This window comes from Chroicocephalus ridibundus, chromosome 4 (assembly GCF_963924245.1).
Source record: "Chroicocephalus ridibundus chromosome 4, bChrRid1.1, whole genome shotgun sequence".
NCBI classification, from domain to species: domain Eukaryota; kingdom Metazoa; phylum Chordata; class Aves; order Charadriiformes; family Laridae; genus Chroicocephalus; species Chroicocephalus ridibundus.
Genome location: NC_086287.1, coordinates 54,454,396 through 54,468,951, shown reverse-complemented (window position 1 = coordinate 54,468,951; position 14,556 = coordinate 54,454,396). Strand labels below are relative to the sequence as shown.

At 39.9% G+C, this 14,556-nt stretch overlaps 1 protein-coding gene across 3 annotated transcripts in view; it reads left to right on the top strand.

Moving 5' to 3' along the window:
* Positions 1 to 14,556, top strand: part of LGMN (legumain) — a 27,082-nt gene extending 12,526 nt beyond the window's left edge. For all 3 annotated transcript variants that reach the window (XM_063332592.1, XM_063332590.1, XM_063332591.1), the window contains exons 3-14: positions 2,178 to 2,275; positions 3,125 to 3,206; positions 3,738 to 3,823; positions 6,323 to 6,398; positions 6,879 to 6,941; positions 7,833 to 7,899; positions 9,564 to 9,682; positions 10,355 to 10,444; positions 11,138 to 11,335; positions 11,866 to 12,036; positions 13,118 to 13,185; positions 13,757 to 14,556. In XM_063332592.1, coding sequence (XP_063188662.1) covers positions 2,178 to 2,275; positions 3,125 to 3,206; positions 3,738 to 3,823; positions 6,323 to 6,398; positions 6,879 to 6,941; positions 7,833 to 7,899; positions 9,564 to 9,682; positions 10,355 to 10,444; positions 11,138 to 11,335; positions 11,866 to 12,036; positions 13,118 to 13,185; positions 13,757 to 13,796 — 1,158 coding nt within the window. In that variant the 3' untranslated portion in view covers positions 13,797 to 14,556. The remainder of the gene's footprint in view (positions 1 to 2,177; positions 2,276 to 3,124; positions 3,207 to 3,737; positions 3,824 to 6,322; positions 6,399 to 6,878; positions 6,942 to 7,832; positions 7,900 to 9,563; positions 9,683 to 10,354; positions 10,445 to 11,137; positions 11,336 to 11,865; positions 12,037 to 13,117; positions 13,186 to 13,756) is intronic.

The following is a 14,556-nucleotide window of genomic DNA, read 5'->3' as shown; positions in this document are numbered from 1 at the left end:
AACATATGACCAACATCAAAGGTGGCCAGTCAGGTCAGCTAATTCTATGCAAAAAAACCCCAACCGTTTACTCAGAACTGTCCTGCTGTAGCCAATGGAGTTTTAGCGGCAAAACATATTTTTGCTGCTCTACCCTATGTTGGTGTTACCATTATGCTACCAGCTGGTACAGTTCCTTTAGCAAAAGCATCAAAAGGCTGGGACAATCCCCAAGCAGTTAAGGTTGAGGGGAATTGATTACATTGATCTGTTTCCCTCCACACTAGGGAATTAATCCCATTTAAATTTACCACCAGTGTCTGCTTTATTAAGTAAGTCGGGACATAGCGAGCAGTCAGTCAATGAATCAGAAGGAAGGAGAGTGGAGTCAGAAAAAGCTGACAATATGCATTTGCAAAGCTTAACTAATTTTGGGTACTTTGAATTAAAAACACCTCTGAAGTCCCTACGGGCCAGTTGCATGTCTGTGGGAGCACAGACACTTGCTGGTTGAGTATGTTGATAGTACATTACTATAGCATGCCAAAGCATTTCTGTGTGTTGCCAGCCTGTAGCTGTTTCTGGCAGCGTAACAGAAGTGTATTATGTCTGGAAAGTGAGAGGAGATCTGTGATCTACTCATCAATCAGTGTGGAGATGCCCTGATTACTGATTTCTTCTACTTTTGCTTGCGTTGCTTCTGAAAATCAAAGACATGTTTAGTCAAACCTGCACTCTGCTGTTTCATATTATACGTGATGCCTTTATAACTCTGTTTAACCTCTACCTTTTGCCTTGTTGAGGCAGCAGATGGTATAATGACATACAAGGAAATGGAAAACTATAAGCAGTGAAGACTGTCTGGCATAGGCGGAAGAGAATGTCGGCTGACCTGTGGAGTAGGAAATGGAGCTGCTTTAGTTAGTAAGGACAAGTTCAGGGTTAGCCACGGGAAGAGATTTTGCTGTGGGAGAGTTCATTAGCATTGAATGTGCCTCACCCTGGCCAGAATCATGCACAGCTACCCTCACTTTTCAGCTTCAGCCACACTTAGAAGACCAAGGATTATAAAGTGACAGGATTTTACAGTGTCCTTTCACTTAAACTAGTCAAAATCACTAGTACTCCTAAATCATGGGAACTTACGTATGTCTGTTTAAACCACTTCAGTTTGGTTTACAAACCAGAAAATTAGATTAGCTCAATAGAAGTAAGCTTTAAAGCTTGCTTTTTGCCTGCATTTGGAGTGTGCATTTGCTAGGTGAGACTTCTTCCATTAAATCTGCACAGCTTTTCTAGCATGTTGTAGGTTGTAGTTGTAGAGTTTAGGAATGATTGTTGATATCCCATTAGGTCATTCACAGACTGCAGCTCTAAAAGAAGAGAGTTATTTGGGATGGGGTTACTATGAATTTGGTGTTCTGATAGAGGTTTGCATTTACTGTAATATCACTTTGATGAGTGTTGTTATTTCTGTGTCACGGGAAGATGATTCTGTAAAGAAAATCTGCTTATTCATATCCTGTACAAGTCAGGAAAAGAGCCTGAATAGAAATTCTGCAATTCTGTTTTCCAGTGAAATCTGTTTTCTTGCTCTGAAGTTGCTTCAGTGTTACTCTACAAGAAATACATAATTGAAAAGGAAATTTTCCTTAACCAAAATTTTCATCTAGTAAAACAAAATTTAATAAAATCTTTGCAGACATGAGATTGGTAAACCATACTTGCTTAAGCCAAGGACAGTCTGATGCTTAGTCATGCAGGCTTGGTACAGAACTAGTTGAAATTGGTGGGAATCCAACTCTTCTCTTTTACTTGGCACACTTCGGATTTGTCTGTCAGTGCACAAGGGTTTCATTTAGATTTTCTCACAGAACATTGCTGAGAACCTTTTGTTAAATTTTGTTACCTGTACCAAGTCTGAAGCAACTTCTGGTTTCTGTTTAAATAAGAAATCAAAATAGGTAAATGAGAGAGAGATTTTAATCATAGTCTCCATTATTAACGCAACTCTGCCTAGTTAGAGAAAGACATTGAGTTTTGGTTTAACCTGTGCATTTCAGCCCTCAGTCTTTTATATTTGAATGCAGTTTCTTTTGAATAATAGCCTGCTCTTAGGCCTGCGAAGCTATTTTTCTTCTGGTCTCAAAGATTCTGGTCTTTGTTAAAGCCAGTAATGAAAATTTGCTTAATTTCAGGCAGACGTGTGCCATGCGTACCAGATTGTACACCGAAATGGAATTCCAGATGAACAGATCATTGTCATGATGTATGATGACATTGCTGATAATGACGAGTAAGTGATGAACATGCGCTAATCACAAACTATATGGTTACTACAAACATGCCATAGTCACCCATGTGTTTTGAATTTGTAGTAGTTTTATAAGAAAAGCTTTTAAAACCACCTGTGATATGCATAGAGATGTTTTATCCATCAGCTCAATAATTCTCCTTTGAAATGTGCTCACGAGCTTTCTAAGCCTTACTGCGCAACTCAGCATCAGTTGTGGGACTGAGGACTGCAGAGCTTCACTGTTACGAGAGTAAGTGATCTTAACTCCCAGGCGTAACAGTTTGCAGCAGATAAATAGCCTAAAACCACAAAAATAGGGAAGCTTTGTGTATGACTTGCAGGGCTTTTTTGAAAGGACATCCTCAGATTAATTCCCCGAATGTACATTCAACAAAGAAGCGCACATGTCCCATTCTTGGAGACTGTCTAGAGCGTATCATTGCTTTCTGTATGCTATTTTCTATATTGCTTTCTAATTCTGAGACAGCTTCAGCAAAAATCAGTGGACTTCAGCTGCACGGCAGCACTGGAAGCAAAAAGGGAAAGGGGACTTAGGGCAAGACTGAAAGTAGAGAGATGATAGTGTAAGAGACCACCCGCCTACATCTTCAGATTAATTGACATGATCTGAGATGGGATATTTGAAGGACACCTGAGGCAAACATGTAACTGTCTGAAGTGAAAAGGCCTTTTTATTCTGAGATCACTTGACACATGGTGCAATACCCATTACTCTCTCTCTCAGGCAAGCTGGCCAGGGAGGACAGTTTAAATGGTTTCCTAGTTGTTCTGTGGTCATTGTGTGGTACGTGGCTAATTACTCATATTTATTTTCCGTTTAACTTTCAGAAATCCAACAAAAGGCATTGTCATCAATAGACCTAATGGCACAGATGTGTATGCTGGAGTGCCCAAGGACTATACAAAGGAGGTAGGAATGAAACACCATTCCCCAGGGAAGGTTCAGTATTAGCCACTGTTCTGCACAAATCCTTTCAGCCTGTAGCTTACACTCCAAAATGCACATAGGATAAAGCCTCCAGCTTATTCACTTGCAATCTTTGGCATGAAGTTTGGTGTTCATAAGATGAATATAAACAACAGATGCTTTGAAGTGAAGCAGCGGTCATAAAAGTAAACCTTTACATTGTTTCTGTGCTGGCACACGACATAAAAGGAGGAAAAGTCTTGCATTCATAAATGTAACTCAATCTGAAGAACAGCTGTGTAAGACTAATTGTTTCATTAAATCAGAACAGTAATCCAATCACTTGGTGATTTCGTGATTCAGTGTCCGAGGGAGTCACCAGTGGCTAATACATTATATAATGACAGACTGAAAAGGATGGCCAGCTAAACTTGCCATCCATGCATGGATTCTGACTTTCAGAAGCCTTTCGAAATGAAGATTTTGTTGTTGTTTTTATGATCAGATTTAACTTTAATCCTCTTAAATCCTTAGGATGTTACTCCAAAGAACTTCCTTGCTGTTCTCAGAGGAGATGCGGAAGCAGTGAAGGGTGTGGGATCAGGAAAAGTATTGAAAAGGTAAAAGAAGAGGGTAAATTAGAGCAACTTGAGAATCCAGCAAGGCTATTGATGGTAATGCCAGGTAATTCACATTAGAAATACAAAGATTCTGGCTTCTCAAACTATCCAGCACCAAGAAGCAACTGCTGATATTTGGCTGGTATGGAGCCCAGTACAGATGAAGGTATAAGAACTTTAGAGGACAGTATCAACTGTATTAAGGTATTTGTTATTTAGACTATTGTCTTTTCAAGAGTTGCTATCCAAAGAGAGTTTTATTAAGGTTTGGAGACGCCTAGGAAGGGTTTGCTAAGGCTTGGCTTAAGGCACACAAACAGTTGTATTGGTCACCTGAGGTGGCGAGACTTAGCAGTCAGTGGCAGAGGGACAGAGATACCTTAAACAGCTCATCAGCTGAAAGAATGGCATGTCTAATCCCAGCCATGGTCTGTGGCAGATGTAAGGTTATTGAGGCCTTGAATGTAATGAAATGGAATTATAGTTTAATGCAAAAAAAAAAAAAAATCTTTGCAATTGAAAAAGTAGCATAAGCAATTAGCCTTGTAATTGATGTATTATGCTAAGGTATTTGTAAACTACATTACACAGATGATTGTAAGTTTGGCAGTATTCTAATATATGAACAATAATAAATTGTAGACTGGCTAAGTAGAATGCAAGATCTCTAAGTAATGGGTGTAGTTTATAAAGGCTTATATAATTTAGGTGATTCAAGAATAAAAGCAATATATTTGAGGGCCTAATTAGAAGACCTCTTGGAAAGATACCTGGTGTCAGTCATTCATCTTGCTTTCACAGAGTTTGAGATATGAAAGCATGATGGTGTGCTGTATTTCTGACTCAGTACCGCTAGTAAAGAGTTATATTGTGCTATATTTGTCTATGTACAGTATATCCTGTAAAACCTTTAAGAATTTAAATTTGATCATTTGGAAGAACTAATGTAGTTAAGGAAAAATTGTGTAAGTGCCTATCTTCATCTGACAGTATAATTTTAGAGACAAAGCAATGAAACAGAGGACAAGAATCCTGCCCGGGCATTGGGGAGAATTAAAAAAATGAAGGAACAGTAGTTGAATAAACTGTTGCTCTCAATTGTTTAAACTTCATCCCGAAAAGCTGAGAAAGAACATGATATACCCAAGGCATACAGGCAAGACGTTACTAAATTGCTGCACAGTTACGAGAGTGTTCTCTTCTAGTAGCTGGAATGAGTCAAGAGGTGACTATAAAGCATTTTTCATTTTAAGAAAAGTACTTCAGAGCACACCTCACCTGTGAAAGCTTGATGTTGTAAGTCAAATAAGGGAGTGGCTCTGCAGAGGGCCAAAGATTGTTAGCTGTTCAGGAAGACAATTTGAACCCACATATAAAAGTCTTATTTGCATTTCACCTTGGTTGAATTTTTTGCACTTAGGCTCAAGAGTGGGAGCCAGAAAAGTGACGGCCAGCCCTTCTTTGTTGGGCGCTGTTGTGTGAATTTCCAAGTGGCCTGACTTCTGCTACTGGGTGGGACAAGAACTCAGTTATCCTCTGCCCAAAAGGCATCCAGATTGTCTTCCAGGTTGTTCCCTAACCAGCAGGCAGACAACGTCCCCTTGAGCTATTGCTGTCATACTTCTTTGCAGTCAGGAAAGAGCAAGAGCAAATACATATTTCTGTACCACTGATAGAGAGGAGGGTTTGGGGGTCTCCTTCCAATCTGTTCACGTTATTTTAATTGTCCCTGAACACAGTGTAAAAACAAAAGCTCTTTGCAGATCTGTCTGTTAGGGCAAGACTTTAATATCACCCAAACATGATCTGCCTGATTTAGAGCGCAATAGAAATGTACAGGAAACAGCGTACTGCACAGACGTGAGGGAATCAAAGCCTGTGAGCACGCAGTGCTCAACCAACTGCAGAGCCGCTTAGTCCAAACGCCAGTCTAGCCTAACAGGTGAGTTTGTACGCACATCAGTTCTTCATGGAGATGTAGGCTGACACTGGTTTGGCTAAGTATAGCCATACAGATCACAACAAAGTAGTACATGTTTTTATGGTTTATCCCCGTGTTCCTGGGGCCTCAGTATAACTTAGTTATAAAAGCATTCCTTTTTTACCAGATGGCTACAAATGACCACAATATAACAGATTCTTCAGATAGGCATTAAAAACCAATTGTGCTCCCGCCTGTACCCAACGTACCAGCCCCCACCTGACCAGCAATTAGTTTACAGTTTGAAACGTGAAGTGTAATTGCCGTATTCCCCATGCTTGAGGGACTAGCCGGTATCCCTGTTTTTATGCCTTTTGCAGACACTCATCTCCTTTCATAAGCACCCAAAGCAGTATGCTTTGGGAGGAAAAAAATATTACCAAGAAAAGGAGATGTGTCAGCTGTATTATTTTCAAATATTGACATGTCTTGGCATTGAGAAGCAGATGATTGTTGTTGTAATGAAGATTAGGTTGGAGAGGCTAGAAAGAATTTGTTTGCAATTTTTTCCATTTCAGTGGTCCCAAGGATCATGTGTTTGTTTATTTCACTGACCATGGAGCTCCAGGACTTCTGGCTTTTCCTGATGATGATGTAAGCATTTTGGGGGATTACTTTGTCATAAAAACCATACTTTTAGTGACATACTAAAATAATAAATAAAAAATATAAAAGATGAAAATATTCAATGCACTGCCATATTGAAGGGGGAGGCAGAAAAGGAGCAATAATCTCCTCATCCCCCCAGTTTGGATTTTTTTCCAGTTTGAATCTGAAGCATTCAAGTCGAGATTAAGTTCTGTCATTTAGTATTTCATTGGGCTTTGGTGGTCCCGACTGTTTCACACAGGTATGACTTGCCTTTCTGGTGTACTGTACATATCATCTGGGACAATTACTCAGCTTTTCCAGAGCAGTAAATACTAGAACATTGTATTTCAGAAGGGCAAAGCACTGGCTAGATTTAATGGGAAACAGTAAACGTATTCACAGTAGTTAGTATTTATTCCTATTAAGCGAATTGTATGTCTACTGAACATAAGTGGGTTTAATATAAACCTTCTTATTTTGCAGCTTCACGTGAAGGACTTGAATAAGACTATTTGGTACATGTATCATCACAAAAAATACCGGCAGGTAAACAAACATATCAGAAGTTTTGAGATTAAAAGAGCAGCTGTCATGGGAGAGAGAGATTCATTTTGGGAGTCTGAAGCAGGAGGGAGCTGTTGCTACGCAATGAAATTTGGATTAGGATTTTGCACTTAAAAGGATTGATCCTCTGCAGATTTTATCTGCATTTTTAGTTCACTGTATATTTGCAGTCAATGTTGGGATGTAGTACTGCCTTTTGATAACGGTATATGTTTTGACCAACCACGGAGAAACAACATCCGTAACTACCACACCCTCAAAATACGGACCTGACTTGTTCTTCCTGTGCTTTTTTCACTTCAGACTGCACTGTTACTGCAGGAAGTTTGTATAGACCTCGTGTTTCTCTTATAGTCACTAATGTAGTTTAAGAGACTGTACCTCTTGTCAGAAAATTCTGTGCGTTTATTTCATCGCAAGTGGTTTTAAGCAGAAAAATTACTATTTAGAACATTTGAGTAGCTTGCCTTATCTAAAGCAACTTTCTGTGGTAGTCTGTCTAATGTTGTTGGCTGTACTTAGGAGCACCTGTGTGGCCCTTGGTTCTAGAAGTACTACATTCAATGGCAGCACATTGCTGTGCGTGAAGAGTGATTGTGTATTTCATTTGTGCTTTGTACATGAGGCAGTAGGTCCCCGTGGGTTCTGTAGAGATTACTAGCATCTTTTCGTTGTATGTTTTCCTTTTCCATGTAGTTTAGTACCCAAAAATGAAAGTTGATCTCTTTGCTTTTGTGTTTTAATTTCTAGCTTTATGGATAGCTTCAGTTTCAGGGATAGCAGGACAGGCCAACTAGCTACAGCTGAAAAGCACTGACGGACTTTTCTCCATTTCCTCATGGAATTTCTTAAGGTCTCTGATTTATTTCATAGATGGTGTTTTACATTGAAGCATGCGAGTCTGGATCTATGATGAATCATTTGGCTGATAATATCAACGGTGAGCAATCAGTTAACTTACTGGACTTAAGTGTCACAGCTTGTCACAGACAGGACCTAAACAGATACTGTGTCAAGAACAGGTTCAAGGCACTTTTATGTCTGGTTTTAGCAGGGAAGCACAAGAATCAGAGAAAGTAGTATTTTCCATTTATGGAAAGTTCCTTTTAAAGAATTAATGGAGTGTTATGAAGACTTAACAAGGCTTTCAGTTTCTTGCAAATGAGAAGTTGAAAGAGGATTTCTTTTCAGGAACTATGTGGCTGCCGTTAACTGGTAGCAGTTAAGTTACACTGCCATTTCTTAGCCTGCTAAGAGCAGGTGTGAAGTTCCTGCCCTCAGTTTCATTGAGTAGCAAAGGCACTGGAGACATCATTGCCAGGCAGTTTTGCTACACTCATTTGCACAATAGGCCAGGAAGCGGAACTCAGATTTTTCAGGGTTTCTAAGCTCTCTGCTGCAGAGCTGTGAGCTCAGCCTCAATTAGGAGGAGGAATCACAATCTTTTGAAGTTCCTGTTCCATGGCAGGGAGACCGACTGCTCTGGCTTTGTTGTAGTTTTGAAGCTGTGATTCCAGGGAAGACCACCAACCTGCTTATCCGTGGCTCCCTGGGTCTTTGGCCCTGGAGTATGCTGCCTGGCACCCACCTAGATTGCTTACGGCCCTATCAAGGCTTTACACAAAGTGCACACAGAATGTTTCATATTGAAGATTGTTCAAAATAAATGCTCAGTGAATCAGCATTTTCCCAAGCTTGTTCTATTAGAAATTTCCAGTCCAGGGACTCTCTGGTTTTACCACCAGCTCTGCCACAGACTTACAAAGGCGGAACATTGACGATTTATGTATTGCACTACAAATCTGTCTTTGTCAGCCTTCAATGGCAAACTTACAAAACTTAACTGGTTACTCAGTAAGCATTTTAAGGGGTGCCAAGAGCAGCACTTTACTACACAGACAAGATTTAAGACTTTTTTTGGGGCTTTTGCACTTCAGGTACATTGTGAGTAGAAACAACACTATAGCTATATAAAAGCATGCCTAACGCTTTTTCATTTTGAAACCTGGACTTTCTTTCGGTTACACAAGTATGCTATGAGTTGACTTTGTCAAAAAGTCAAAATAGCTTTTGTCTTAATAATACCTGTAAAGACGCGTTTACAGTTCTACTGTGTTAGAGATGACTTACTGGGAATGCTGTGCTTGGGGCAGATGTTGTAGAGGTTTGGTTTGCTTTTCTCTCAGTGCAGAGCAGTATTCAAGCAAGGATATTACTTAGAAGGTGGCATTTTCTGGAAGAAAAGATGATTTATCTGATTTACTCCAAGTTTGGAAAGAGGTCCTCATTATTGTAATAAAGAAAATGAACATTAATGGTTGTTGGTGCATAGTCTTGTCAGGCAGTTCTTTGAATAGTAGATTTTCCCCAAGAAATTTATATTCTTCTTTAAGCACCCGAGACCACACGTTTGGCAGCAAGGAAGGAGGTTTTAGCACTGAGTCTGACCAAACAGAGTGGTTAACTGGCTTCTTTCCTTCCTGCTATTTAGAAGTAAATGACTGAAAGCCAGAATACTTGGGCAAATATATCATGTGCAGCGAAGTACTAAATCATGTGGGGGTTTAAATATAAGAAAAAAAATTACTTTCCGTTTGTCTACAGTTTATGCAACAACAGCCGCCAATCCCAGAGAGTCATCCTATGCATGTTACTATGATGATGAAAGGCAGACCTATCTTGGGGACTGGTACAGTGTGAATTGGATGGAAGATTCCGATATGGTAAGTTACTTAGCTCATCTAAGTTTCAGCATGAAAGAAATCACTAGGCTTTTTAAAAATAGCTCTTTTACAGGGTTTATGAAAATCTTTATTATATCAGACTAAAATCAACAAATTGAGTTGGTAAAAGTATTTATCTACTGTTCAGAACCATATATAATCTTTATTTGTTTGGGCAACTAAATTTATTTATTAAAGTTTCAGAAACATACTCTTTTGCTATTTATAAGATTAGAAGCTGTCTAGCTTCTAGTGTCAAATTCACATAATCTTGATTTACTAATCTGAGACCTCATCTGCAAATTCGTTAAACAAATTGGGCGGTTCAGTAAGTTCTTCCTCTGGTTCAGGGATCCTTAAATACTGAACTGTGGCTAACCCATTTGTTAGCATAATGGAAAACAGTATTAATGAAACACATCTGGGATTTGTGTGCTCGCCCACTCCCTTCTTGCCCATTTGCTGGGAGATAAGGAGATCAGTAAAAGCAATTTGAGAACAAGCTGTCAAACCTTCATTTAATTTTTTACTTTTATGTCTTTTAAAGGTTGTATAGCTCTTGCACTATGTTTCTGCTACATATTGTCAGCTAAGACCTTTTCCAGGTTTCTTTGCGTTTTTAGAATAGCTGAATGTAAATATCTGTGACCACATGGAAGTTTCTTCATGCAGGAGGATCTAAGAAAAGAAACACTCCACAAGCAGTTTCAGCTTGTGAAGAAACGCACCAACACCAGCCACGTGATGCAGTATGGGAACAGAGTATGTATTTGAGTGGGCTTCCTAGTCAGGTATATCTTTAAAGCCTTTTATGCCTTATACTTTTCATCCCTAAAAAATAAAACAACACAACACTAAACTGGAAAGTTTGATTTAGAAAATGAAACTCTTCATATTTCAGAAGACCACTTAGGATTTAAAAGACAATGATCCTGATGCTAAAGGATTTACAGCCTTGTATTATGCTTTAATAAAAGGAGTCAGGGTACGAGTTGTCCTCAAAGCTGTGCCAGTTATTAACACTTCAATCAAGTATAAGAAGGGTATTTATCACTTCCGGGCATATTACAAATATTAATGAATTGTTAAGTACATTGATCCCTTGAAAGGGAAGAGCTGAGAGGTGATGTATCATTTGTAGTAGTCCCATTATTCAACGTGTTAATAGAAATGCAAATTAAATATTTGTTAAAAAAAAGCAGTCAGGTTACTTAACCTGATGGTCTTTTTTCCCCTCACAGTGAGTTTTGGAAATAAAAGGTCCCTGATTTTTGGCAGCCTTGACCTTGTATTAAAAAGCTCAACATGTGCATGCACACACACTTACAACCCTATGATCTCCTTTATTTTCTCTAATAAAGCAAGTTTAGAGAGTTAGGTTTGCGTGGCAAACCAAAGACAGACTACCTGCTGGAGTGATTGACAGTTTCCATTTGTTTCCTTTGTAACCTTCAGAGCATCTCCTCCATGAAAGTGATGCAGTTTCAGGGCATGGGGAAGAAATCTGTCCCCATTTCTCTGCCACCTGTAGAACACTATGACCTGACTCCTAGTCCTGATGTACCTCTTGCAATCATGAAACGAAAGCTGATGGCTACCAATGACATTCGCGAGGCTAAGAAGATTGCTGCAGAGATGAAAACACACCTGGAGGTAAGCAAAAAAAAAAAGTTCAAACTATACATTGGGTCAAATTGAGAGATTGCTTCCAGTTTTTGAAAATTGCAACGAAATTCTGACTGATGGTTTACTCCTCCTTTATAATTCAGCCACCTGTTCCACGAGGCACATTCAGTAGTGATTATCTAGGCAAGTGTAAGCACATGTAAAAGTTAGTCTCACAGCTTCTACTGTCAGGAAATTCCTCATCTGCGTCCAAAGGAATTCTTGCTGGGAAGTCTCCCAGTCAAATAGCTCCTGCAGAATGGTAGCCAGTATTGCTGCTGTCAGTCTTCTGGCAGAACACCAGGACAGTGAGTGATTTTGGGTGCCAGGAGTCTGTCTCTCTAGTTTTCATTGGTGTGTTGAGACAGGTCCAAAAGACTGGGCTAAAAATAAATGGCAAATTGGGTTCTTTAAAGAGCCCAAGAGTTGAGGGAGGTTTAGAGAAAGAAATTTAATTCAAAGTCTTCAAATTAGCTTTAGAAAAAGCATGTTTTAAGTTCTTGTTGTTCTGTGTGCAGGTGAAAGAATTTATCCAAGAATCCATGCGAAAGATCATCACTTTAGTAACAGGATCAAAAGACCAGACCAACCAAATTCTGTCAGACAGAATGACCATCAGCAATTATGATTGCTACCAGTCAGCGGTGAACCACTTCAAAGCTCATTGCTTCAACTGGCACTTGCCCTTGGTAAGTCAAGCATTAGATATAACCTCATACACGTACCAGTAAGACAAGTCTAGTAGTCCTAAGCAGGTCTGCAAAATCAGCTTTTATTGAAAAGCTAGCTTGGGGGCAGTCTTACAGCTTAGTTTTGGAGAGCGTGAGTAACGTTTTTGGAAGCAGGAAACCACTTCCACTACGCCTGTAGATAAGCAAGGAGATTACTAAAAACGAAACTACAAATAATCCTTACCTTTTACTAGTTAGTGCTGTCCCTTCATCAGCTCCCTCCCCAGAAATCCTAATATTACAGAAGTCATGCTGTATTTCTGCTTGAAGCATCTCTACTAGCAAAACAGAGAAGCAGCACCACCGCTGTGAATTCGTAACCCTCGTACGTTCACATTTCTACATTACGACTGTCTGTTGCATAGCTCCTTGCAGTGGCCTAGCTGCTACACCCATGGTCTTGTTCAATTCTTGAGAGTGACTTTTTAGTTTAGGGGTTTTATTACTGTCTAGTCTTCCTAGGATCCCAGTTGAGGATCAAATCCTGTTTTTCTAACCATTGTTTAGACAAGAATAAGAGAGGTCAGTTTCTGTTCCTGAAAACCCAGTCCTGATGTCAGGCAAGGTTACCTAAGCAGACAGTGGTGTGTGGTAGGATGAGTCAACAGCAAATAAATTTATTTTAGCAGAAAGCAGTGGGCTTATGTGGCAGTTAGTCAAGCTTTAAGCACTGCATACAAATCAAAAGCAGATGCACTCCTTCAGTTGGAGCTTCTAATCAACCAGGCTGTTAGGAGGCCACATTGCTCTGTTAAACTTTTAGTTCCTCGTTAGTGTTTTTTTGTTTGTTTTTTTGTGGGTGTTTTTGAATGAAGTTGGTTAGATAGGTGAGCCTTGGCTAAGGCGGCATTGTGCAGCAACAGCTGAATTTACCTAATGAAGTTCAGAGAGCAAAGTACACAGAAGATCCATTAAACCTAGTACTACGTTGTCAAGACCAGCAAATAAACACACCTCTGAATTACTTCCATAATTTAGTTTGGATAAACCATGCCTGCTCTCCATCGTTGATGTTATTAACAATGCTTGTTTATTTCAGTATGAGTATGCACTGAGACAGCTGTACGCCCTGGTCAACGTTTGTGAAGGAGGATACCCCATAGACAGGTAATGAGTTCCCAGGCCCACTGTGGCTAGAAAAGTGGAAGCTAATAGGCAGATGAAGCATGACAAAGCTGCTCACTTCTTCTGCTCCGTTGACTATTTTGTCAGTAAAGTTATGACTCTAAAGTTACGAATGCTAATTTTGGAAAACACATCATTATTAGTTCCCTCCCACTCATAATGATCCAGTTCCCCAGTAACCCTTTAATTTCCTTGTTGGAAGACCCTCAGGGGAAATTATAGCCAGTTGGAGGATCCCACTGCACTGCATGGCTGGTGTGTTTTACAGGACATGGGTGTTGTCCTGTAGTTCCTGTATGATCGTACACTGAAGCCGGGTTGGGAACTGGCATATTTTCTCCTCTGCCCCCTCAGCTGCTGGCTCAGGGAGAGAGGAAAGCAGAGGGTAGGGAATGGGAGGATGGACTGGTAGTTTAGGCAGCGTGCACACACGACCCAGAAGGTGAAGAACTGCTGCCCCCACTCCTGGTGGCATCCCGCTGCAGTCAGTTTGGGAAACAGTTTGAGAGCAGACACCTGAAGCACTTCTCATCATGATTGTTCTCTGTTGCAGAATATGCCTGGCCATGGATCAAGTGTGCCTTGGGTATTGATGGAAACAACAGTCCTTAATATAACCCTTACTACCAGTGATAACTTTTTGTAACTGTAATAATCCAGACTTTACATGCATGCCAACATGAAGAGAGTCATCCGCTGTACTGGGACTGTGCTGGGAGCTGAGGCTCCTGACCATGAGCAGCAAAGCACTTGCCAGTGCTGTCCCCTGCACCCCCACCTGCTGACAGCCTGCTGGTTTCACAGAGGCATTTTGGCAACCACCTGGAGCTTTCAAGATGGATGATTTGTTTCAAAGCACGGGGCTTTTAAGAATCTCTGGGTGAACACTACAAGCCACCTATATCTATCAGTGATTGCTAAGTCTATGTTAAATTTAAACATTAAGTCATTAATCCTGGAAAAAAAGTTATACTATTGCTAACTATTAGCTTTTTAAAAGAGGTTAATGAATTCCACTACAGTGACTAATTTGCAGATTGATTGAAGAGTGAAGAAACCAAAGCTTGTTCTTTAAGTTTTAAGTCCTTAACAGTTTAAAGAAGTGAGTTGCATTCAAGAACTATCAGATGTGAACAGCACAGTTAAACTGTGAACAGTAGCAGTCTTTGTGGGTAGAAAACACTGTTTCCCAAAGAAAAACACAAATATCTAATGCTGTAAATTTAGCAGTAGTATGCTACAATGAAGTGTATATACACACAAACCTGTGGTAAGTCACAGAGTACAAGAACTGCCTGTGAATAAAAATAAAGTTGACGGTTTCATCAGCCCACAGGGCAATACAGTGTTATA